This window comes from Acanthopagrus latus, chromosome 22, assembly GCF_904848185.1.
Source record: "Acanthopagrus latus isolate v.2019 chromosome 22, fAcaLat1.1, whole genome shotgun sequence".
Lineage (NCBI taxonomy): Eukaryota > Metazoa > Chordata > Actinopteri > Spariformes > Sparidae > Acanthopagrus > Acanthopagrus latus.
In genome coordinates this window covers 25,096,649-25,121,563 of record NC_051060.1, presented here as the reverse complement: position 1 = coordinate 25,121,563, position 24,915 = coordinate 25,096,649, and the positions used below count along the sequence as shown (strand labels likewise).

At 46.9% G+C, this 24,915-nt stretch overlaps 1 protein-coding gene across 2 annotated transcripts in view; it reads right to left on the bottom strand.

Annotated features, from left to right (window-relative positions):
- Positions 1-23,410, bottom strand: part of adgrg6 (adhesion G protein-coupled receptor G6) — a 71,358-nt gene extending 47,948 nt beyond the window's left edge. The window contains exons 1-7 of one of the 2 annotated variants that reach the window (XM_037086833.1): positions 23,140-23,410; positions 17,228-17,325; positions 3,886-4,233; positions 2,740-2,879; positions 2,282-2,561; positions 1,657-1,830; positions 82-129 (exon numbers count right to left, since the gene is read on the bottom strand). In XM_037086833.1, the coding sequence (XP_036942728.1) occupies positions 82-129; positions 1,657-1,830; positions 2,282-2,561; positions 2,740-2,879; positions 3,886-4,233; positions 17,228-17,325; positions 23,140-23,141 (1,090 nt within the window). In that variant the 5' untranslated portion in view covers positions 23,142-23,410. The remainder of the gene's footprint in view (positions 1-81; positions 130-1,656; positions 1,831-2,281; positions 2,562-2,739; positions 2,880-3,885; positions 4,234-17,227; positions 17,326-23,139) is intronic. The other variant, XM_037086834.1, reaches the window with a different exon arrangement.
- Positions 23,411-24,915: the final 1,505 nt, after the last annotated feature.

Here is a 24,915-nt window from a genome sequence, read left to right as displayed (position 1 = left end):
AAACACACCTACAGGACAAACACACACACACACACACACACACACACATCCATACATCAGCAGGGTGTTAGCAGCACTCACCACTAGTTGGCGCAGCAGCAGTTAAGTGAATGCAGTGAGGGTAGCAGACTGTGAAGAGAAGGACACGAGTCAAAACAAGCATCAGTTAATGAACACACTGCAATCTCACATCGATCATTAGTGAATGAAGCGATCAGTTAATGACGACAGAACAGAACACGAGCAGTCAGTCAGGTAACATCAGCAGAACATGGAGGGTGAAGCACGAGGAACAGGTTGTTTAACGGTCCAGGAAGTACACAGATCCCTGAGGAGCACATCGCGTTACCGAGGACGGGATTCAAACACCTGAGAGTGAAACCGCTGGATGATGAGACGAGACGACTGCTTTGAGTCTACAACACAATCATGTAACACGTGACGCCGCTGTGTGTTCAATGTCTCAGCTTTTAGCAAGTTAAATACTGAAACTTTGAATAAATAAAGATTTTATCATTTATCATATTCAGAACTGCAGCAGCACCTGGAGACACAGCAGCTCATTATAACTATATATCTTACATAACACTCCAACTCTTAAACTCCTCCATTACAACTGCTTATACATTAATAAAGTGTGTGAGTGTGTGTGCAGAGAGTCAAGAGACCCGGTGCAGGATCATGCATTTCTTGAAAACCACTGAAGGTCTCTGAGGTATATGAGTACACACACACACACACACACACACACACACACACACACACACACACACACACACACACACACAGAGGCACAGTGTTGGCAGGGTTTCCACTGAAACCGCTGTGGCTAACCTCCTGCGGCTGCACACTCATTTACAGCATTTTAAATAAGAGGTCCAGTACTGACTGTGGACACACACACACACACACACACACACACACACACACACACACACACACACACACACACACACACACGGTGTACTCTTACACTTCCTTTCATGGTTAATACTTAAATACGGTGAGAAAAAGGTTCATTATGTAAACTTGGTTTCAGGTTTTTAAGTGTGTCGAGAGAGAGAGAGAGAGAGAGTGTGTGTGTGTGTGTGTGTGTGTGTGTTTGTGTGTGTGTGTGTGCGCATGCCTCTTTGTGTGTTGCATTAAAGATGTACTAATAAACGTTCTAATGAACACTGTGAAAACCCTTGCAATAAACATGCTGAAACTGAATGTCATTTGATTTCCCTTTGTGTGTGTGTGTGTGTGTGTGTGTGTGTGTGTCTTTGCGTGCAGGAATTCACAGTGTGTTTATCAGCCAACTGGGTTTTTGGACCAGCGCAGGAATCAGAACGAAGGCTGGTCAGCAGCCAAACTGGTTCCTGGAGTCAATTAAGTTTCCAGCTGCAGTCAGAATGAATGTAGCAGTTTGAAGTCTGGTTGTAATTTTCCAGCCTGATAACAAACAGACTGAAACGTTTAGTTCCTGCATGGCACAATGCAGAGTGTGTGAGTGTGTGTGTGTGTGTGTGTGTGTGTACATTTATAATGGTTTTCCTGACATCTGAAATCAGCTAACGTCTTCTAACAGCACGTTCATGTCGTCTCTCGTGACAAACTCAGCCTCCTCATGTGTCCACTGATCTGAGGTCAGACCGGACTGCGTCCTGTACTCACTGCAGCTGAGCGTGGCGTCCGTCTGGGCCAGCGTGGACGGGATGCTCCAGTGGCTGTTGTCCCAGTCGATGACGTTCCCCTTCCTGTCGCAGCTCAAGCTGTTGAGGTCCTGCACCGTCATGGCGTAATCCCACAGCCGCAGGTTATAGATGTTCCCGTCGAAGCTGTTCTGCCCTGAACAACGACAGCCAGCACAACACCGTCAGTGTGCTCGGTGTTCTTAGAGAACTCCAGACATGTTAGAATAGTTTCAACGAGAGACCGCTGTGTGAGACCGCTGTGTGAGACCGCTGTGTGAGACCATGTTTCAATATCTTTACCTATGACCACAAAGTATTTTTAACAAGAGAACTCTGTCCCTGATGGAACTGGTTTTAATAAGAGACGACTGCTCAGAACATGTTTAGAGAGATCTCTGTTAGACACTGTCAGGGTGAAACCACTGGATATTTTAAAGAAACAACTGTTTGATGAGAGACCACTGAGCGAGATGGAGGTCGATGACGTTGTGACACTTTGCACCAGATCATCCTGGTCTTATTCTTTCAGGCATCTTTAGATCAAATCATCTGTCGATGAAGAGAAGGCGTCTTCGTTCTCCTCTTAACTTTAAATCAAAACTTACCTCCTAACCGGAACAGACCTCCAGCTGGCACAGAGTGCCCGCTGGAGGAGGAGCAGGCTTTGGCCCAGTAGTTTCCGTTGAAGTAAACCGCCACCCGGCCGTTTGATGAATCCCAGAGGACGCAGTAAGGCTTCATGGAGGAGGTGAAGGAGGAGGACGGGATGATGGAGTCGATCGAGCAGACCACGCCGTCGATGATCATCTTAACGCCACTCTGATCTGAGCCAAAACTCAACGCCACGTTGTTGCTCGTGTCATAGTAGGTGAAGATCCATCCTTTCTGCTCAGGAACCACCAGAACTTTGCATGAGTCACTTGAGAACAAAACTAGAATATGTTTTATATTTGACTGAGTCCAGATCAAGTTTAGTTTGTCCAATCAGAATCCTTTAATCTTTATATAATCTGGATATTAAAGTGCAACACACCACAGATACAGTCAGGAAAGAGCTGCGTACCTCATTCATGCTGATTCGCTCCAGCTCGAAGCACAGCGTCAGCTGACTGAGCGTCGGTATGGAAACAGAGCCGGAGGCCTCGGTGACCTGGCCGGTGCTGCTGGATATGGTGACCTTCTGGTTCCTGAGGGCCACGGCAACTAGAAGGAAGAGACGGAAGGAGGGACGAAAGACAGCGAGGATGGCGTGATGGAAGACAGGACGGAGGACAGAAAGACAGAACAGGAAAGAATCGTGTGCAAGAGAACAAGAAAGGACAGAAAATATGAAAGAGGAAAAGATGAGGAGGAAGTAGAGAATCAGAAAGAACAAAATAAAACAGGGAAAAGGAAAAAGGCAGTAAGAATAAAAGGTGGGAAAAGGGTAGAAAGTAAATAAAGAAGGAAGCAAATGAAAGTCAGGAGAGACATGAAGAATAAAGAAGAGAAATTGATGATGAAAACAAGAAACAAAACACAAAGTCAGACGGACGTAAAGAAGGAAACAACAAACCTGCAGCTCAAATCCTCATTCTACATGTTTCTGCACAACATGAATAAACAGTTCAAACTTTTTTTGATTTTTGACAGTCTAACAGATCGAAGCACTCGCTGCAAAACATACACACAAAAAACCACATCACGAAAACTATTTCACATCATTCTGAACACACACTTCATCCAAGTATTGATGAACCAGAAGGTTTTTCTCCTGCGTTTCCCAGCGGAGCGACGCTGGCCAGAGCTGCTGGCCGAGAGCAGGAAACCAACAGCCAGTGGAAAAAACACCACACACACACACACACACACACACACACACACACAGAAAACACACATGCAAACGTGCATGAAGGCATCAAAACATCACAGCGAGCAGAGCGGCCAAGTCTTCCTCTGGTGGGTCGACGCCTCAGCCTGATGTTGATCCACTCGTGTCTGCGATGTGGAAACCACCAACATCTCTGAGGTTTCAGACTTCAATCAGTTCTGCTCAACTGAATCTTCATGGCAGAAGATACTCGACGGAACCAACGCAAACCTCTGACGGATTCAGCGTCCCAGTTAGAAGTTTATTTTGTGAGAAAATCATTTCAACTCAGAAGCTCAGTTAGTTCAGCCTGATATCAGCGTGTTAGCCTGGATTAGTGAACCTACAGCCTGGACCTACCGTGTAGGAAGCTAACACTGAACCCCCTCTTCTGCACGCTGAAGTCGGAGGTGAAGAACAGCTCCATCACGTTCCCCGTCGAGTTCAGCGTCAGCCCGTTGGCCGTCAGGCCGCAGAACTTAACGTCCGTGTTTCCCGTGTTCACCACCACCCGGTCGTAGATGCATCCCGGCGCCTCCTCCAGGTCGAAATCAAGGAAGGAGAGCTGGATGATGAAGCCGGCGGGGGCCTGCAGGGTCCACCGACAGGTCTGCGAATTGGGGTATTTCTGTGGGTAGCAGGGCGACTTCAATTCCCCCTGGGCCTCCGTCAGCACCATGTTACAGTTGATGTAGCTGCAGCCCAGCGCTGAAGGTGATGGGAGGATGTTAAAATCATGAACTTTTAAAAAAAGGGACAACCTCCACTGAAGCTGTTAAATATCACTCAGACGAGGAGCCAGTAGTCAAAGACATAAGGGGACAGGACAAAGGAAGACAAGAGGACAGGAGACGAGACAGAAGAGTACAGGACTACAGATGAAGGAGGCAAACACCCATCAGAGATCAGCAGGCAAGTGAGAAGATTTCAAGGACCAACAGAGTCGAGTCGACCGTGATGGGCATCCTCGTCCATCACCAGAGAGTCAAAGACAAAGATGACGGGGACAAAAACGTTCAAGAAGGACGAGGACCAACCAAGACAAGATCAGAGGACACAGGAAGGGAGACTGCCCTCAAGGAACCACAGGAAAACAAAGGCGAGACGGGATGAGACAGGTCGTGCAGTTAGCTGAAGGTTCAGCAGCCCAGACAGCCAACAGGTCAATCAATCAACTGACAGCAGCCTGATCGGTGAGACGAGGAGTCGCACACCAGCTCCAAACGTCTGCAGGGTTCAGATTCAACAAACAACCAACTGTGATACCAGAAAACATGCACATGCAGAGTAAACCTTCCAGTCAGATCAGAGAAAAGTCACTTTGTTACAGAGAGAGCGAGCAGTCAGATCCTGCACCTGTTTAAATCTGAGTGAACGTCCTCATGAAGTCAGAAATCAATGTTTTCATCACGACTGAAGATCTTTACTCACTGATTTATGTGATCATATTTAATGGAAATCAGGATTTTCTGATGTCTGGAGGTGATTTACAGAAAGAAACTGGTAGCATTGTCGCAAAAGTAGCCACTAACTGCTGCTAAATGTAGCTGCCATTAGCTAGTTAGCTCGTAGCTGTGAGCTGAGGTAGTGCTCACGACTTCAGCAGCTGAATCTGACAAGTAGCCTTTATCTCTGTCCCAGTCTGGCTGTGTTCTCTAACACCAGCCAGCACCTGTGAAAAGTCCCTCCATCACCACGGGAAACAGGTAAATATGCTGCAGGGATTAGCACTGCGCTAGCTGTTAGCAGAGCTCAGTCCTGACAGTAAACACAGCGCAGAGCTCGAGTGTGTTAAAGACTTTTGCCTGTTTGCAGTTTTGTCAAATTCAGCTGTTGAGAAACTGGAACTCAGTGTGAAATATTTCAAATGTACGTGCACAGAAAAAGTGTCCATGCAGGACACGTCTTTCGTCTTCAGAACGGAGCCTGAGAGGTCGAGTTAGAGTGGAGCTGTGTTTGGGTCAGAACCTGCAGAGCGCCGTCAGCTCCACACAGACCAGCATTCAACTCTGAGCGACGCTGATCGCTCTGCTTTGTTTATCATTTTCTCCTTGAAACATAAAGCACGTTCGCCTCCATCGTTTTCAATCACAGCGGGAAAGAAGAGCCGTCCCTCGCAAGAAAATAATAACAGACAAGAGCTGAAATGGAAAGTGGAAAGAATGGTTCGTCTCTCTCCTCCGGGGTAACAATGGACTCCGTTGATCTCCGGCTCGGCCTTCGCCGCAGCCAAAACCACAGCCAACGCACTGGAAACGTCAGAAACACCAGTATGTGTGTGGTTGTGGTGTTATGTTTTATTCTGTGTGTTTTAACCCTTACGTGTCCTCCAGAAGCTGCAGCGACTGAAGGCTGAAGAGTTCAGACTGTTGCACATTTCACCAACAATCATCTCTGTCATTTCTCCTCCTGAAATACCATGTAAGTCTGTATGTATGTATCTGAGCATGCAGGCGTCTAAAACGCTGCCTGGAGCTCAAATCTCAGCCAGATAGTTTTCACAAGAAAAAAAAAGCCAAAATATGAAAACCACTGAATATTTTAATGAGACTTCAGGACATTTTCCAGCCATGTTGGTGGTAATAAAGCCAGAAACCACTGTTCAAGACAGCGTTTCACCATCTGTGAGCGTGAATCCACCGAGTGGAAACGTTTCTGCACCCAAACCCGACGAGAACATGACTGCTGACGCATAAATCATAAAACATAAAGAAAAGTTTCCACATATCCCTGTTTGGTAGGTCTGAACATCCTGAGAGTGTCCAGTGTGTGTGTGTGAGTGTGTGTGTGTGTGAGTGTGTGTGTGTGTGAGTGTGTGTGTGTGTATGTGCGTGCGTGCGTGCGTGTGTGAGTATCAGTTGAACCTCTTCAGCCATTAAAGTTGTTCAGCATGAAATTTCAGGAACTTCTGGACGCAACATCAAAACGCATCGAACCCACTAATGGAAAAACTAGAGGCAGCACACACACACACACACACACACACACACACACACACACACACACACACACACTGAACAAAGCTCGACAAGCTGAATGAAATCAGTGGATCAGGAGAGATGGAGGGATAGAGCGAGAGACTCTACACTCCCCGAGAGAGAGAACACACTGTGCCTGTGTGTGTGACTGTGTGTGTGTGTGTGTGCGTGTGACTGTGTGTGTGTGTGTGTGTGTGTGTGTGTGTGTGTGTGTGTGTGTGTGTGTGTGTGTGTGTGTGTGTGCGTGTGACTGTGTGCGTGTGTGTGTGTGTGTGTGTGTGTGTACAAGCTTGGATGCTGTACAATTCCCAAAAAGCTTAAAAGCCGCCTCTCGTGTTCCTGGCAGCAGAACCTCACGTTTCTCTGCATCCTCTCCTCTCCGGCTCTGTGAAGCTGTGAACCTTCGACCCGGCGGACTGACAGAAACCAAACAGAACCGAGCCGTGTGAGACGCGGCGAAGAACCGGCCCGATGTCAAAATAAAAGGAGTATTCCAGTGATTTAGCATCTCACTCAACACTAACTGATGATGCAGCAGAACCAGACTCGTCACCTTTTTCATGCCACGTCTTCCTTCTTGAAACCTGCCGCCTACATTACCCACAATGCAGCTCATCCCCTGACAGTATGGTGTGAGATGCTGGTGTCTATAGCAGTTAACGTGTCTCTCCTCCTGATCCGGTGTGTAATGTTTTGTCTCCTCAGCAGCATCTGAACACTTCATCACATCTTCTGTAAATAAATCTCAGGTGTGATTTCTGAGTTCCTCTCTGCAGTGTGATGAACAAACACCAGGTGAGGTTCGGAGGAAACACGACGCCGTCAGCGCTCTGAAATATTAACAACTCAAATTAATTCCTCAACGATGGAAACGTCTTCATTGAGTCTGTGACAAGCCGCCGCCCTCGCACTGCCAAAACCGTCCGCTCATCTAAATGTAAATGTGCCAGCTGTAATCCTGCAGCCATTACACACTGTCATCATTAATGAGTCCTCCTGTTAGAGAGGAAACACCTCACACCTCACATCCAGCCGACAGCAGCCGAGACGCTGACGTACAGCCGGAGAGGAGCCAGGCAGGAGGCGTTCAGGTGCCACTGAGGCGTTCAGGTGCCACTGAGGCGTTCAGGTACCACTGAGGCGTTCAGGTACCACTGAGACGTTCAGGTGCCACTGAGGCGTTCAGGTGCCACTGAGGCCTTCAGGTACCACTGAGGCGTTCAGGTGCCACTGAGGCGTTCAGGTGCCTCTGAGGCGTTCAGGTGCCACTGAGGCGTTCAGGTGCCACTGAGACGTTCAGGTGCCACTGAGGCGTTCAGGTGCCACTGAGGCGTTCAGGTGCCACTGAGACGTTCAGGTGCCACTGAGACGTTCAGGTGCCACTGAGACGTTCAGGTGCCACTGAGACGTTCAGGTACCACTGAGGCGTTCAGGTGCCACTGAGGCGTTCAGGTGCCACTGAGGTGTTCAGGGGCCTCTGTTGGAGGAACACCTCACAAACAGCTCCTCTACTACAGAGACATAAAGTACGTTTGTTTTATGACACCAGTAAACAGGCGCAGAGGAGGCGGGAGGAGACAGGATGGTTGTAAGTACTCAAGTAAAATGTAGTAATTAGTTTGTTTTTTAATGTGTCTGGTAATTAAAGAGATCAGACACATGCAGTAAATCAAACAGTTTAATATTTGCCTCCATTTGAACGAATAAAGTGTCGTCACACTTCAGCTCCTCGTCGGTCGTCCTGCAGTCTGACTCTTCTGTTGTTTCACACATTTGGTTATCAGCACAGTCGGATTTGTATCAGTGGGCTTCCTCTGACAACACACACACACACACACACACACACACACACACACACACACACACACACACTCGACCTGTCAGGTGTGTGTGTGTGTGTGTGTGTGTGTGTGTTATCAGAGAAATGTCATCAGCTGTGAAACCAGAGCAGCGATGAAAGAGGAACACTGTGATTTAAAGATCCCCACTGTGACAATTTAGTGTGTGTGTGTGTGTGTGTGTGTGTGTGTGTGTGTGTGTGTGTGTGTGTGTGTGTGTGTGTTGTACTGGGTCAAAGTTTGAGTCACTTATTTACAGGTTTGAGGAAGACGAGAAGAATGAAGATAAAAAGTCTCAAAACTCAACATTAGTGTGTGTGTGTGTGTGTGTGTGTGTGTGTGTGTGTGTGTGTGTGTGTGTGTGTGTGTGCGTGTGTATGTTGTCTCAGCGTGTGTGTGTGCATGGCTGTTTTGTATAAAGTGAGAGGTGAGATCAGGTTGGGCGCAGCTACTGGGATAGCCTGCTGTTTTATGAGCTTGTGTGTGTGTGTGTGTGTGTGTGTGTGTGTGTGTGTGTGTGTGTGTGTGTGTGTGTGTGTGTGTGTGTGTGTGTGCTCAGTGTTTCCTGACACCTCCAATAAATCCTGTGACAGCACCGGTTCACACAAACAACGTGTCACTTTAATTGTCAACATTCATTTAAAGTGTGAAACACGTCAGAGAGCTCAGAGCACCACGCTAATGAGACAGTGTGTGTGTGTGTGTGTGTGTGTGTGTGTGTGTGTGTGTGTGTGTGTGTGTGTGTGTGTGTGTGTGTGTGTGTGTGTCTTTCAGCATAAGGCTGCTTTGTCAATCAAATTAATATTTATCTTTCCATGTTTCTACTCAAAGACAGAAAGAAGTTCATGTAGAACGGCTGCTGAATGAACAAGAAGGTCCAAATAATGCAGAATGAGTCAGAGACAGAGTTTCACAGAGTTTATAAAGTGTCTCCAACTCAACAACTCACTAAACTGACACATTTGTTAAGGGAGTCTGGGGACTTTCTCCACGGGGACAAAGAAGTCGCCTATATTGTTCCTGTTTAGTGTCTTTGTAACATGTGACATGTTTAGATCAACAACATGTTTCTTCTTTCATAAATGGAGTGTAAATGGTGAAATCAGTGTAAACAGTGTGTTCAAACAGCTGATCAATGTTGGCAGGTAAGACTTTAGCACTTTAGACACAGAAGCAGACAGGCTGGTACAGACATGCTGCCACAAACTGACACTTTTTACAAGGAGACAAACAACTTCAGCTGAAACATTTAATGCTGAATTTACAACAAGGACACAATGAGTCAGAATCTGTCAGAGACACAGTTTCACTACGTTATAAAGTTTGTTTTAACTCAACAACTCTTAAAATCACCACATTTGTTAATGGAGTCTGGTGCTGCTGTGGTTTCTAGTTTCTTCTTTGTCTTCTCGGTCCTTCAGTGTGGTCCCGCTCACCTCTGTATGTGGTCTGAGTGATCAGATCTGACTGTGTCCTCATTCACACCTGTACTGTGGCAGATGTTGGTACCGGGTCTGAACAGGACCTTGGACCACTTTCTCAAACAGTTTGGTCCTCAGAACGAGTTTCACTCAGCAAAAAATGAACAAAAGGTTTATTCATGGCTCATTTTAACAATCAGTCTGCAGCTCATCATCATCAGTCAAGTTTTACTGGTTAATTGTTTCATTCATAAACTATAAAAAATAATTAGTGAGCTGATGATGATGATGATGATGATGATGATGATGTCTTCAGAGAGCTAACTTCTCCAAACCTAATTAACTGACAGTGATATAAAACAGAAGAGTCTTTATGTTGGAGAAGTTTTGCTGAGGGAGGGAACGATGGGAGGAAGAGTGACGATGAAGAGAAGAACTCGTCTTCATCTGGATGATGGATGAGTGACTGAGTCTCCAACTCTGTTTCACTGTGAAGCTCCAGAACTGTTCTGACGGCTGAGCGAGCAGATCACAACCTTTTCTTTAAGGAGTATTTAATTGAATGATTTAATGAAGCGGTGGTTTGGGAAACTTGTGCAGCCTCCAGTCAGATCAGCTCCTCTCTGCTCGCAGGTTTTCACAGCTGCTGACAGAAGTGACGATGACAGCTCGGGACGAGCCAGCTGCTGATGAAATGAAGACGTTTGTTCCAACACAGAACGCTGATACCAGCCGTCAGAACCTCGACAGCTACAACCCAAACTTCTGTTCATGCAGTCGTCTGACTGACGGGAAACAACAGCTCTTTGTGTTCCAGCTGACGTGGGAGGCGGGAGGTCGGCTCGGCTGCGCTCGACAGCAGCGTCCATCTTTCAACAGAAGCATCGGAGCAGTTTCAGTCAGGAGTTCACTTCGCTGACCCGGTCCGCTGGGCGTCGGTCCCGTCAGCTGCTTTCATTTCCATGTTTTTAGTTTCAGCTGTCAGGAAACATAATGAGTTTGTAGAATGAAGATTTGAACCGAGAATCCTGTTGGAATCTTTTCCAGCTGCTGAGCTGCAGATGAAAGCTGAGCTGTACGATCACGACAGCGTCAGACGACACGACTGTAACTGCATGTTGATGACGATGTGTCACGTTCAGAGCGCTCAGCTCGCCATCTGCATGTTCAGACTCTGCATGCTGCTGCATCAGGACGATTCAGCTGCTGTGACCTGACGCCAGAACAGCTGAGGAACACAACCTGCACGTGACGGCTAATGTCACGATGTTCAATAATATCAGCTGCGTGTGCTGTAAGAGCGACTGTACGAGTGGAGACAGAGAACAATATTCACTCCAGCTAGAAAACATCTGTTTCAAATCAAATCATTTGTTTTTATATCGTCCAAAATCACAATCCCATTGTCTCGATGGGTGTTTCCCTTCTTGCATCACTTCTAATGCAAAGAACATCGTCGTGGTGGCGAGTCAGAGACCGGCTTCACATCCTGGGTGACTTTTTAAGTTACATGATAAACCAAAGTATCTTTTCCTGAACCAAATCGTGTGATGTCCAGGATTTTAACTCCACATCAACAGCCGTCTCTACTGTCCCTCCAGCGTTAACGTGTCCCGTCCTCACCAGCATCGTGTCGGACCGCTGCAGTCTGCTGCCGGGCTTCAGCTCTGAACAGGACGAGTGAGCAGAGAGAAGATCTGCAGGTGTTCAGCTGTGTGAGACGTTCACAGAGCTGCAGACGACTGAAACCTTTGCACAGAATCACCACAAGACAAAGTAAAGCGAGGACACGGCGGAGCTGTCCCAGTCTCTCTCTGACTTCACACTCAGCTTCAGAACTTCTAACCTGGTTCTGGTGCTGGAGATCTGAGTTGCTTTGTGTTTCTGTATCTGATCGTCGGATGCTGAATGTGAGCTCGAGCTTTGTTGTGAGCCTGAAATTAAAAAGTGTGACACAGTCATGAAACACCAGACGTCAGAGGACGAAGAAAGGATTTTTGAAATACTTCAACTTTGCCCTTTTTCTGTCCATCATATCTGATGTCAGCGTGCAGCTGACATTTCCCCGTGACTCTGCGATACCTCGGCTGATAACTGATATACTGCAGCTGCTAAAAATACCCCTCAGTCTTTTCCAGACACTAATCCTGTAGATTAGTCGGCTTCCATCAACCTGCCCTTCTCTCTTTTCACCTCTCCGGCCTTTCTAGCGTTTCTCTCACATTCTTGGCTTGCATTCCTCTCCTCCCTCGTTCATTCCTCTTTCTCCTCCAGCTCTTTGTTTTTATCTCTCCTCTGCTTTTCCTTCTTGATCCTCCCGTCCTCCGACCGGCTGAATACAGGTTCATGAACACAGACGAGACAACAGCCTCCTGTGCTGGACGAAATGTAAGAACGTCTCTGTGGTCCTCGTTCGTCTGCAGGACAAAGACATCAGAGTCGAGCTTTGTGTAAATTAAACCTTCCTTCAGAACCAGCTGAGGTTCTTCAAATTACAGCGGGACAAAACCTCCAAGGATCTTTTCTTTACAAACTGAATCAGTTTTTCCTTCAGACGGACGTGCAGAGCTTTATTCAGATCCAACACGTCCTCACAGATCGACCGCCGCACCGCAACAAAGAACACGATGAACAACAGAAGAGAGAAACTCACTTCACTGAAGCGTCTCCAGTGAATCCATGCAGGATCTTTAATCATGTTATCAGTTCAGTTTCCACTCAGAGCGACTCCTCCGCCCAGCAGATGAGACTGTGAGCTGGATTCTATTGTTGAAAACTGAATGTTTTGTTTCGATCAATGTTTAATTTAAATCCAACATCGTGACGCCTCGACTGCTGCAGCACCAGCAGCTCAGTAACAAACCTGCAGCGCGGTTTGGAAACGTTACGCTGCCTCATGTCACGTCTTCAGTATCGACTGGACCCGGATGGGATCTTGTTCTGGGTTGGCTGATGACCCGAGACGTTGCGGGATGATGATACGATGATATTTGACTCATCAGTGTTCGTCCACAGCTCGGTTTGTGTTTGTCTCTTCACTGTTTCGACTCTGAAACACCTCCGAGCAGACGAGGAGTTTCTGGGAGGAAGAACTTGACTCGACCGAGTGACTTCAAACAAACAGGTAACGATGCACCTGAACACAACACAGGTCCTCTCTCTGTCTGCGTCCAGGTGAGCGCTGACTCACTCTCACAGGTGTTTAGGCTCCTCCCCCTCCTCCTGTCTGTCACTAGGAGATCATTGCGAGGCATCCGAGGAGGGAGGAGGTGACAGCAGGGAGGAGACGCAGCAGAGCAGAGGACAGAGTGGAGCCTTGTTGTGTCTGAAGCTCAGGTTGATTCACTGAAACACAAAGCTGCTTTTTAGTTCTTCTTTAATTACAAAATGTGTGTTTGAGCAAATTACAACCGTTTGAATAAAGACGAATAGTTCCAGAACTCGTGAAGATGTTCTCTCTCTCTCTGTTCCCACTGCAGGTCTCTCGCCCTCAGGAGGACGGCGGCTGATCACAACATGAATGAACTGTCATCATGAAAATGTGGTTTTAATCATTAACTGTTGACACTTAATATCTGTGAGCATGAAAAGCTGAGAAATCCCCGGTCGGTCTGTAATCCTCCTCCTGGCTCTGAACTGCAGATTAATTGAATTAAAGACTTTAAAGAGATCTGAAGATAACGGAACACAAAGAAGCGAGCGCTGAGCGGCGGCTTCGTCTCAAACGTTCCCCTCGCTCGTGTTTCGGAGAGGAATCACCAGAGTTTCCATCCGCCGCAGCAGATCGACCGAGTCTCTCTGGTCCGAATCAGGACGATCACATTTATTTAGCCGTCTGATAACGAGTCATCCCACAGCTCATCAGCAGCTCCTGCACGGCCATCAGCAGGTCGTTCAGCTGCTGAGTGCAAACTCACATGTGCTGCTTCATTGTGTCCGATCGTCCACGTGGATCCTGTTAATTTTTTAAAACCTGGTCTCAGGGTGGAAACATCTGAAAACGTCACCCTTGTGTTTTCGTGTGGACGGTGAATCTGCATACTTTCCGTATCGATGACGCCATCATCGCCCCTCCACCTCTGAACCCTGCGACGACTCATGACGTTCGTGTTTCTTGCAGCTTTCTCACCTTGCAGTCGCGCGTTATTATCATCGGTCACACAAACGATTCTGGTTTCCTCACACTCGCCTCTGTCGTCTTCTTCTTGTTGTGTTCGGTTTCTGTTTGTTTACAGCCTGCAAGCTTTATACGCATGCTCCGTCTTCTTCTCTGTTTTAGGTGAAATTCAAGCGCCACCTACAGGCTGGAATATGAACTACAGTGCTGAGTCGTTTTCAGTGGATCCGCTTGGATGCAAATATTCTTCAAACGATGCCGAGGTGAAAAAGATGGTTTCAGTACGTGTGGACGTGATCTCTGTCAGCTGCAGGTTTACTGAGTTTACTGTCAGACACCAGCTTCATCCATCAGCTGTCACACACACACACACACACACACACACACACACACACACACACACACACAAACACACACACACACACGGTTTCCCCGTCTTGTTGCTGGTCAACACACACATGGTTCATGTTCTTGTCACCAGAAACAGAGTGTACACTGCTCTGTGTGTGTGTGTGTGTGTGTGTGTGTGCTGTGGTTTGTACTGCTGGGAACTTTACGAGTGTGTGTGAACCGCTCGGTTTGGCCTGAGGCGGCTGGTAGGGTATGGAAAATACATTAAAACACACACACACACACACACAAACACACACACACACACTCTCTCGCTCTCTCTCGCTGGCCAGAAGTATGTGGACGCCCCCCGTCCAACAGATGTGTCGGCCTCGTCCTCCATGACGACGTGTCTCCTCAGCTTGTTGTTGGCTCCGCCCCTCTGTGAGTCAGACCTGATACTGATGATGTCATCAGCGCTACACTGTCCCATTCAGAGGGAGCTCAGGTGTCCGCAGAGACTGAAAGCTGGCTGATGTCAAACCTGAGATATAAAACTTTAATGAAACACTTAAAGTGTGTGTGTGTGAGTGTGTGTGTGTGTGTGTGTGTGCGTGCGTGTGTGTGTGTGTCTCCATTAGCTTCTCAGTTGTTATGGTAAAATGGTGGCTTAACTTTCAGACCTACTGACACACTGACACACAATGACATCATCAGTGTGTGTCAGCCCCGCCCTGCATCTCACACACACACACACACACACACACACACACACACACACACACACACACACACACACACACACACACAGTTTGGTTTACAGCCATGAACAAAAGCACAAAAACGAGAGCTGTTCGATCGACTGAGTTCAATCGTTCAATCAGACAGATCAATAAAACAATAAGTGACCCGATGAGCTGATTTATGGATCAGCTCACAGAGGATTTGACCTTCTGGTCTTCATGTTGAATGTTATTCACACAGTCTGAACCTGGAGATGTTACAGAAGATGTTTCTGGATGTTGGAGGTGAGTTTCTGACGGCGTTTGTAAGAAATGAATCAAAACGTGAAAGCGTGACTTCAAAATAAAAGCACCGATGAGAGAATAAACCAGATGGAAAAACAAAAAAAAATGTCTGACTGCAGATTTCATGAAAAGAGTCGTGACTTTCTCTGCTACATGACAAGCGGTTTTGTTAATGGAAGCACGTGACGAGAAGAAAACGAGGCGCTCTCGGGAGCAGAGATGGAAAATATGAGCGACAGAAGAGGAGAGAAGTGGGATGAAGCGGAGAGGAAACAAGTGTTTGGAGGATGGAAACATGGGAACACAAATGAAAGATGGAAATCATATAAATCACTGCTGTCAGATGAGAACGCTGCATCGCTCACTGAGCTGCGGTAAAAACACACAAAGAGCTTTTTTCTACATGTTTGAAAGATGGTTTGGATGCTGCCAGTGAGGAAAAGCTCAGAACTCTTTAACTCTTTCTGCAGATGAGAGATGCAACATTTTCTCCACACAGCAGGAAAAAAACAACCTGGAACACATGAATGACATGAAGAACAGAAGAAGAGTTCACGTCCCAGACATCATATTCAACTTGTTCTCATTAAGAAACGAGGCACGCCGTCCTGATTAAATAATCACAGCTCATAATGAGGATGGAGGAAACTTTCCACGCAGACAACAAACGCTCCTAATGAGAGGATGAGACGTCTGCAGAGAACCAGGCTGAAGTCCTGCTGTGATCCTTCTTCATTCATTCACAGCTCCACGTTTCCAGACTGCAGGCTGGAGGTTTACTGTGTTCGCTTTGTTGGTTTTGCTCTCACAGCTGTTAAACTGATTGATTTCCGTGGGTGTCGAGCACATCGCGTCCCGTTTTCTTTCTCGTGCAACAAATCATCTGTTCGCGGACATAAAACGAGTCCTGACACCCTGATGTCAGTTAGCATAGCAGCACTTCCTGTTCTCTCCTCTCACAGCCACAGAGTTTTTTGTCTGAAATCAGGTCTTCTAAGTTTTGTTCTACAGCATAAAGATAGATGTTTTTTCAGCTTGACAACCTTTCACTGTCTGCATTTGAGCCATTCGGTCCAACAACATTTGGAAAGTCTAGAAGAGCCGCACGACTAAAGTATTTTATCCCCATTCAAGTTAGCTGGGCGCTAAACCGGAAGTTAGCGGCTCGGTCGGTGGGAGTCTCCCTCTCCATGGCTGCGTCCAGATTTCCTCTCAACGGCTCTGAGTTTTTTCAAGTGTTTTTAGTTGTATGCCTGAAATAAAGTCATTTAACTTTTGTTCTTTGATATAAAATACATAAGTAAATGTCCCACAGTTTAATTCTGAAGCTCTTCATGTGTTGAGAACAGTTAGCGGTTGCTAACAAGTGTCTGAATGAGACTACAGAGGTTGTCGGGGACATTAAACGTCCTCACAGCAACACGGAGACTCATCTACTCGCTAGTCCGTCTTTAATTTAGTTCCACACTGTTCTAACTCTGACTTTACAACTTGTACATTGATCAGTTTATAGAAAACCTGGATAGTAATTGTGCAGTAAGACTCTTAGTGGTGGAGACGTTTCAGTCATGTGACCGTGATGTCGTCTGTTTGTAGCCTAACATTAGCTTCTTACTGCTACACAGTTAATGTAGCTTCACACATCACAGAGTGGAGTTCAACAGATTGGGATGTTTAGAGTTTATTACTTGAATTTCCTGTAATTAGCTTGAACATTAGCAACATAAAAACTAGCTCTTCAGTCAGATTTTCGATGCGTCACAATCAGATGTCAATGTTATTTTGGGATTTTCGGTCTGTTTCCATTAAATCTCAGCACATGTGAAATCAAACTGTCCGGCTCGGATCGGATGTATCGACTCGTCTTTAACAATTTCTCAGCTGTGAGAGCAACTTTTCTTTCTCTTCCTCCTCTCAGATCAGGAGGAAGAATCCTGACACTTCCTGTTGAGATCTAAAGGAGACACATGGTGACGGGTCGGGATCCTACCGTGCCGGTGCAGACTCATCCACAGCAGGATGACTGGGACGACATGACGCAGCCTCCACCTTCCTCCTCCTCCTCCTCCTCCACCTGTACAGGACTCCCTGCAGGAACAGACAGGCAGAACAATCAGAACGTTATGAAGCTGTTGTGGTTCTCACACCAGCTGTTGACACACTTGGATATCTGCAGATGAATGCATGAGTTTGTAGCCGAGAGATTTTGGTTTGGAAGGTTTTCTGTTTTGTGTTTGTAGACTGAGCTGTATCGACCAATCACAGCAGAGCAGGTAAACAGGTGAACGGTGTGTGTGGAGCAGGTGCGTCACCACGGTTCCTCCGGGTCGACCCACACACAAACACTCTGACTTTGAAACAGATAATCATTCGTATATTCAGCTTTTATTAATGATGAAAAGAAAAGTTTGTTGCAGCCTTGACACACACACACGCACACACACACACACACACACACACACACACACGCACGCACGCACGCACACACGCACGCACGCACGCACGCACACACACACACACACACACACACACACACACACACACACACACACACACACACACACACCATCTGACAGGTCGTCTCTGTGTTGATCTATCTATAATCTTGAATATCTTCCCCAGACTTTGTGAACTGAGTTCATGTTTATTATATTTGACAGATGGACCTCAGAAAAACAAAACTCCATCTATCTCACATCAGCCTGCTGTTACTCAACAGTCGCTGCTGTGGGACTATAAACATCTGAGTTTCTACAGAATCTGGGACCCAGAGGGGTTTTTAGAGGCTGACGCCCAAAAAAGAGCCGCGAAGGACGAGGAGACAAAGTGTTGATCCAAATTTCATGGTGGACAGACGGGGAGGTGCTGGAACAGATCCTGGATCAGCTCAGTGTCAGTGATGTTCACTTGTTCTGATGACTGTTGGACCTTTGCGTTCAGTCGGTCGCCGTCATGTTTCAGGCAGATTAAACGCTTCACAGCAGACTGCTGAGTTCATGTTTTTCCTCTTTAAAATAATTTACAGCTCCAGGCTATAGGAACAGTTCTGGGATCACCGTCTGGACCTACGAGTTTCATACAAGATGGACCTTTAAAGTAACCTGATTACTGATATGACATCACACCATGCGGCCACAGCAGAACCTCTTCTGAACCTGTTCTGTAACAGAGAAATACAGAAGAGAAGAACCACGGAGCGGTTCAGAGGTCCAGATGCTGACTGCTCAGAACAAACACACTGTGGAGGCTGACAGCAGCTTCACTCCCCGTCAGGAACCACACGCATGTTTGTTTGTTGGTTCTGATGAGGCTCAGCTGTGTCTGCAGACAGTCAGGAGTCCGACTGACTCAGGTGCCGATTGGTTCCTCAGCTGGACACGTCTGCAGCTGATTGGCTCCTCGTGGAGTGAAGCTGCTGTTAATCTATCATGTTTTTACCTCTTTACCTCTCCGGCGTCAGATTCGCCTCAGTCGTCTGCAGTTCTGAAACCTTTGAGCAGCAAAGTCTCCAGTCAAAGAGTGTTAATATTTCTGTTTACATTCCGTGATAGATTAACAGCACAGAGAAACATGAAATCATATTTTGTTCTGATCGTCTGGTTGCTGTTTTTTTACAGTGGAATTTGAAGGTAACACATCAGCAGAGTAACTGACAACAGCCGTGTTAGTGACAACATTCACTCTGCTGACTGTGATGAAGCGTCAGTATTTCAGTTCGCTGTGCGCTGCAGCTCTACACACACACACACACACACACACACACACACACACACACACACACACACCTTTAATCAGTCGTAGTTTTCTAGAGTCAATCTTCAACCTGCGAGGATGGAGGTCACCTGTCGGCCTCCAGCAGAGGATCAGTGTGTTTGGATAAAGTGAACAGGAAGCAGCTTCACATTCACTCATCAAACTGATGAATTATTAAAGACACGCCGGACTGAACGAGGTGGAGGAAGTGAGAAGAGAAGAAGTCTGAACTGAACTTTAAATTAAATTCTTTTCTCTCTTCATTTGAAGTGAACTCTGCGCGCTAACACTGGAAACACACTGCGAGCATCGTGCATATTAAAGCCCAGAGAACAGAACTCGATTTCATTTCATCGTCCGGCTTTTGTCGACGCAAATTCATGCAGCTCCTGACATTAAAGAAAACTCGCCTCTTTGTCAACTTGTGCGTCTTGTTTCCTCGTCTCCCTCCTCCTCCTCCTCCTCCTCCTCCTCCTCCTCCTCCGTCTCCAGCATGGAAATGGGAGTGAATGACAAGTGCAGCGAGGTCAGCGAACGAGGCCGCGAACACAAACGCATAAAGAGGCCGATTCATGACGGCAGCCGGCAAACCCTCCAGCCTCCCAGTCAGACATTTTGTCCTGGATCACACAGTGACGCTGAGCTTCACACCACAGCAGCACCTTCAAACAAGAGCTCCAACATCGTGTTCAGAGCTCCGCGAGGCTCCTGTCGGCCGGCATGATCACAGCCATGAGATCATTAGACAGAAATCTCAACAGTGACTTGATTCAGGTTATAATCTGAGTCTCATCAGACTTTCATTCATATCTATTGTGGTGCGTTGGTGGATTTGAATCAGATCTGTCAGTGTTGGTGGAGGTCTGAGCTTCAGACGAGTCAAATCTGCAGTCGACCTGCCGTCACACTCGAGGATGTGAATCTTCACTCTGTGCTGAGAAGATTTAAATGGAGCTCACCGCCCGCCGACAGCACTATAATGATTGTTACGTAGCAGGATGTTTGAGCGCTGTGTTTTCTGCTCATTACTGCAAGTTCAAGTTAAAAATGCTCCTCCTTATTTCCCACAACTCAAAGTGACGTCGTTGAATTCCTTCTTTTGTCTGACCAACAGTCCAAAACACAAAGACGCTTCATCTGCTGTCAGAAAAGACCAAGAACTACAGCTGATCTTCACATTTAAGAAGCTGGAACCAAAACCAACACACACAAACATCTTAAAGTGTTGACTGAACACACGTCATCACGCTGTGGTTCATTTCCACATCCAGCAGACACAAACTACACGCTTCAGAAACCTGAACCCTGAATCACAGACGTCTGCAGCCGGAGGATCCTGAACATACCAGCTGTTTCCAACACAACAGACTTCAGCCTCACTGTAAGGACACAGATCCCATCAGCAGGCTCGTGTTCTCATGTTCGGGTTTGAGAAGGTGGAACTTGTTCTCTGTTTCAGCTCCACTTCATGTTGCAGCCAGAAGATGGAGGGTGTCTGATGATAAACACCTCCGTCATCAGGATCGACTCCACCTGCAGCTGCAGCTTTAATTAGAGCACATTCCTCCATGCACCTCCTGACCCCACCGTCACAGAGCTCCCGCTGATCTCATCAGTGTCAGAGACGTGCACCCTGTTCACCTGGTGGACAGGTAACACACACACACACACACACACACACACACACACACACACACACACTTGCTGTCAGCAGGATGTTCTCTGACGTCACCTCTTAAAGACAGTTTGTTTAAGAGTTTGGCCTTCAGGGACGGCAAACATGTTTTCTGGGCGTATCGCCTTCTCAGGTTGTGTAACAGCTGGCAGTGCCGCCTCCACCTCCAACAACACTTCCTTTGATAAAGTCGCAGCACAATCGGCTCGCTGCAGACGAGCCGAGCGCAGCTTTAACTCTAATACCCTCGTTCAACATCCGGGCAGGTTCTCATCTCAGCGGAACGGAGCTGAAAGTCATGTCAGATTCTGAAATCTCCTCAAATCAGAAATGTTCAAACTGAGCGAGAACGTCAAACATCAGGACGCAGGAACTGCAAAGACCACGTTCATGATGTTCATACTGACCCGAGCGGTCCGGGCCACGTGATTCTGATCGTTAGTCACAATCATTCACAACATTTTCAAACATGCCGTCTGTCAGAGCAGCCACGTCATCTGCAGCCAGCAGGGGACGAGGAGGAGAAAGGCACCAGACTCCATTAACAAATCACTCGGTTTAGTGAGTCGTTGAGTTTGGAGGCACTTTATAAACTCTGGGAACGATTTCTCTCACTAACTCTTCTTTATTCAGCTCGTCCTGTAGATTCAGCAGATGTTATGCTGATACGTTCGTCCCTTCGTCCCTCCATCTGTGCTGATGTCACAATATTCTGACCAAACAGCTCCGTGTTGATACTGTGACAGTATCATATATATACATACATATATCACCAGGTGAGCTCACAAATGACCTCAGCAGGAAACACATCAGGGTACAAACAGGATGTGTTGATTTGTTCCTGCAGCTTCCTTCCATGTTCTCGCTGAATTCTTACATACGTGATGTTCTGGTCCGGCTCGTATCAGCCGGCTCCGGACCATCGGACCACCTGAACTCATCCTCAACACGCCAACACCTGACAGCACCGCCCCAAACAAACACATCCTGGAGGGTTCTGTAGAACTGACGGTGATCAATGTTTCCAATCAATAAGGATCTACAGCTGTTGATGGAACATCAGTTCTGCCGCGACGCAGAAACAGAGCAGCAGGTGCTGCTGCACACCTGTACAACTGATCTGTGAGCAGCCAATAAACACAGAGAAGAAGAACAAACTGCAGCTGTGTAGAACCACGCAACGTAGACCAGAACCAGGCAACGTAGACCAGAACCACACAACATAGACCAGAACCACGCAACGTAGACCAGAACCAGGTAACGTAGACCAGAACCAGGCAACGTAGACCAGAACCAGGCAACGTAGACCAGAACCACGCAACGTAGACCAGAACCAGGTAACGTAGACCAGAACCACGCAACGTAGACCAGAACCAGGCAACGTAGACCAGAACCCCACACGTGGTCACTGGACTGAAGAGCAGCTCGAGGGGAGGAAGTCTGATCACAGCTGGAATATCAGATAAAACATAAAGTTTCTATGATCAGTTATCTTATGGGTGTCGGTGACGAGAGTCAGCTGATCGTCGCTCATCTGTAGTTTCTATCTGTTTGGTATCTGAAGTGCAGCTGTCTGTGTTTTCATGTGAAGCTCTGTTAGCTTCATGTTGAGTGACATTATCTCTCTGATCTTCATCTGGCTGCTCGCTGGCGGCTCGTCTCTCAGAACCGTCTGTGTTCTGTTGTTTTCTTCTTCTTCTTCTTCTTTTTAAGAATTTCATGTGTTTTATTTCATTCGGTCTCGTTGGTTTCACAGTAAAGTGTTGAATCGTCAATCTGATTCACTCACATGACAGAAACACTGAATGATAAAGTTCATCAGTGATTCAGTTAAAGTTGCTGCTGATGAACCAACACACAGAATCTTCCTGTGAGGATTTACTGGACTGAGTTTCTGGAGTTCTGACTGTTCACAGCAGTTTGAACAGAACCAACAGGGCCACAAAGGTCGTTTGGATCGAAGACAAATGAAACTTTTCTGACTAATGTTCCTACAGACTTGTGTGTCTGTCTGACTCTGAGCAGACTGTAAACATGTGCAGCTATAGGAGCAGCCAGCGACATCATGGAAACTCAGGTTTTTTTCTTTTTCCAGCGAGTTGAGCTCTCGGGTCAGAACCAGAACACGAGTCTTCAGTCAAACTTCAGCTCAGACACAAAGTCACAACTTCTACTGACTCGTGAACATCACAGACAGAAGCAGAAATCCAGCTCGAGTTAAATTCATCGGTGCGTAAAATGAAAACTGAGCGGGATCGACGAGCCGCCGCGCGTCACTTTGGATCAATGTGCTTGATGTTCCAGCAGATTTAAGAAGAAAACAAAGAAATCAAAGCTCAGAATGAAAGTTTCACATCAACATGTCTCAGGAGGAAGAAAAGACGCGGAGCCTGCGGGAGGAGAGCGGAGCGCACAGACGCGTCAGCGCGGAGCAGAAGAGGAGAAAAGTTGAACATGAATGTTGGAGGACTCACATGTTTTCACTGCAGCGGCAGCTGGTCCCCCTGCAGGATCATTCTCCCCCCGCACAGGATCTCAGAAACCAGTCCGGATCAGACTCGACCAGGTTTTCAGAGTCCGGAGAAACAAAATCCAAAGTGCGCAGCGGCCGCGCGTAAAAGTGTCCAAAAGTTTGGAGAGAGATGGAGCGACTGAGAGAGAGAGAGAGAGAGAGAGAGAGAGAGAGAGAGAGAGAGAGAGAGAGAGAGAGAGAGAGAGAGAGCGGGAGGGAGGGAGAGGAGAGATGCTCGGGTGTGTTCGTTTCACTGATCCGGACCCTCCGGCGGCGGTGGGCGGTGTGAAGCTGTCGCAGTCTGAACGTTCGGAGGCGAAGCGGAGTCGAGACGGAACAAAACACTTCCGGTCAGGTTGGCAAAATAAATACAGCCAGACAGATATCAGGCCGTATTTTCAAAATAAAATGTCAGCCAGCTACAGTTTGAGGTGAAGAAGCAGAAAACCTGCAGAACGTGAACAGTTTCCTGTTTTCTGTCCTGATGTTTGACTCCATGTGTTCATCATGTTACTGTAACTGATGTTCATCCTGTCTGCTGTCTTCTATCAGTTAACACAGATGTTAATATTAATAATGAACATAATAAAATAACTTCAACTGAATATCAATGTTCTCATGAAACCTCTCAGTTCTACTTAACGAAGCCAAATTACTGGTTTCATCCTGTATGGAGGTGATCAGTGCCACGGTCCTCAGTAAGCTCCGCCCTCTTTCACCTGTGACTGTTTTATTCAGGGCTTCATGAGGAAACGCACAAAAGATTAGAGAGTAAAATTCAGCTGAAATCTCTGGAGATTATGAACAACTGGAGGTCAAAGATCCTGAAATATAAACCAACTCACTGAAGTCAGTCGAGAAATTCAAACATCGACTGACTGTAACCAGCGAGCTAACAAGCTAACCGAGCCGGCTAACAAGCTAACTGAGCCGGCTAACAAGCTAACCGAGCTAGCTAACAAGCTAGAAAACAGTTCCAACATGAACCTGTTGAGGATCGTCTTCAGTGTCGGGTCATGACTTCTGATCAGACACGTCACTGCTTTTCTTTCTTGGAGCTTTAAATAAAAGTTTTAAATTTGAACCTTCAGCTCATCAGAACAGTCTGCAGCAACAAATCACTCGACAGGTGAGAGGGAACACAGATCATTGATATCTGCATCGTTGTATTTATCGATCAGTAAAATCAGGCTGACAGGATCTTAAGTGTTCGTATGCGACAGGTTGAGTCTGTCGGCGCTGCAGAGTGAAGTCACGTGTTCATCAGTGACGTTCACCCGCGAGTCTCATCTGATAAACGCTCAGTGATAAACGAGCAGGACAATGGAGACACTGAACAAACAGCTGCGTCTCATTTGCCTCTGACGCTTTTATCAGGCAGGAACATCCTGACTGACGCTCAGAGTCGAGGCCGGAGGACGAGGAGGACGAGGAAATTTGCATCGATCTCTGCAGAATAACTCTCCGTCGTCACCTCGTTCACCGACGGAAACAAATCCAGAAGACGTCAGTTCAGCGTCTCTGACGACGTTGAGAAGACGTTTGTTGGACGTTTGTCTGACGTCTGTCTGACGTCTTCTCAGCGTTCAAGCCTCAACCTCAACCTCAACCGCTGCATGAGGTGTGAACTTTACCTGCAGAGCTACTCATCAGATTTATATCGAGAATATCAAACATGGTATTTAATAAATCTGATGAGCAGCTCAGCAGGTAACGTTCACACCTCATGCAGCTGCTG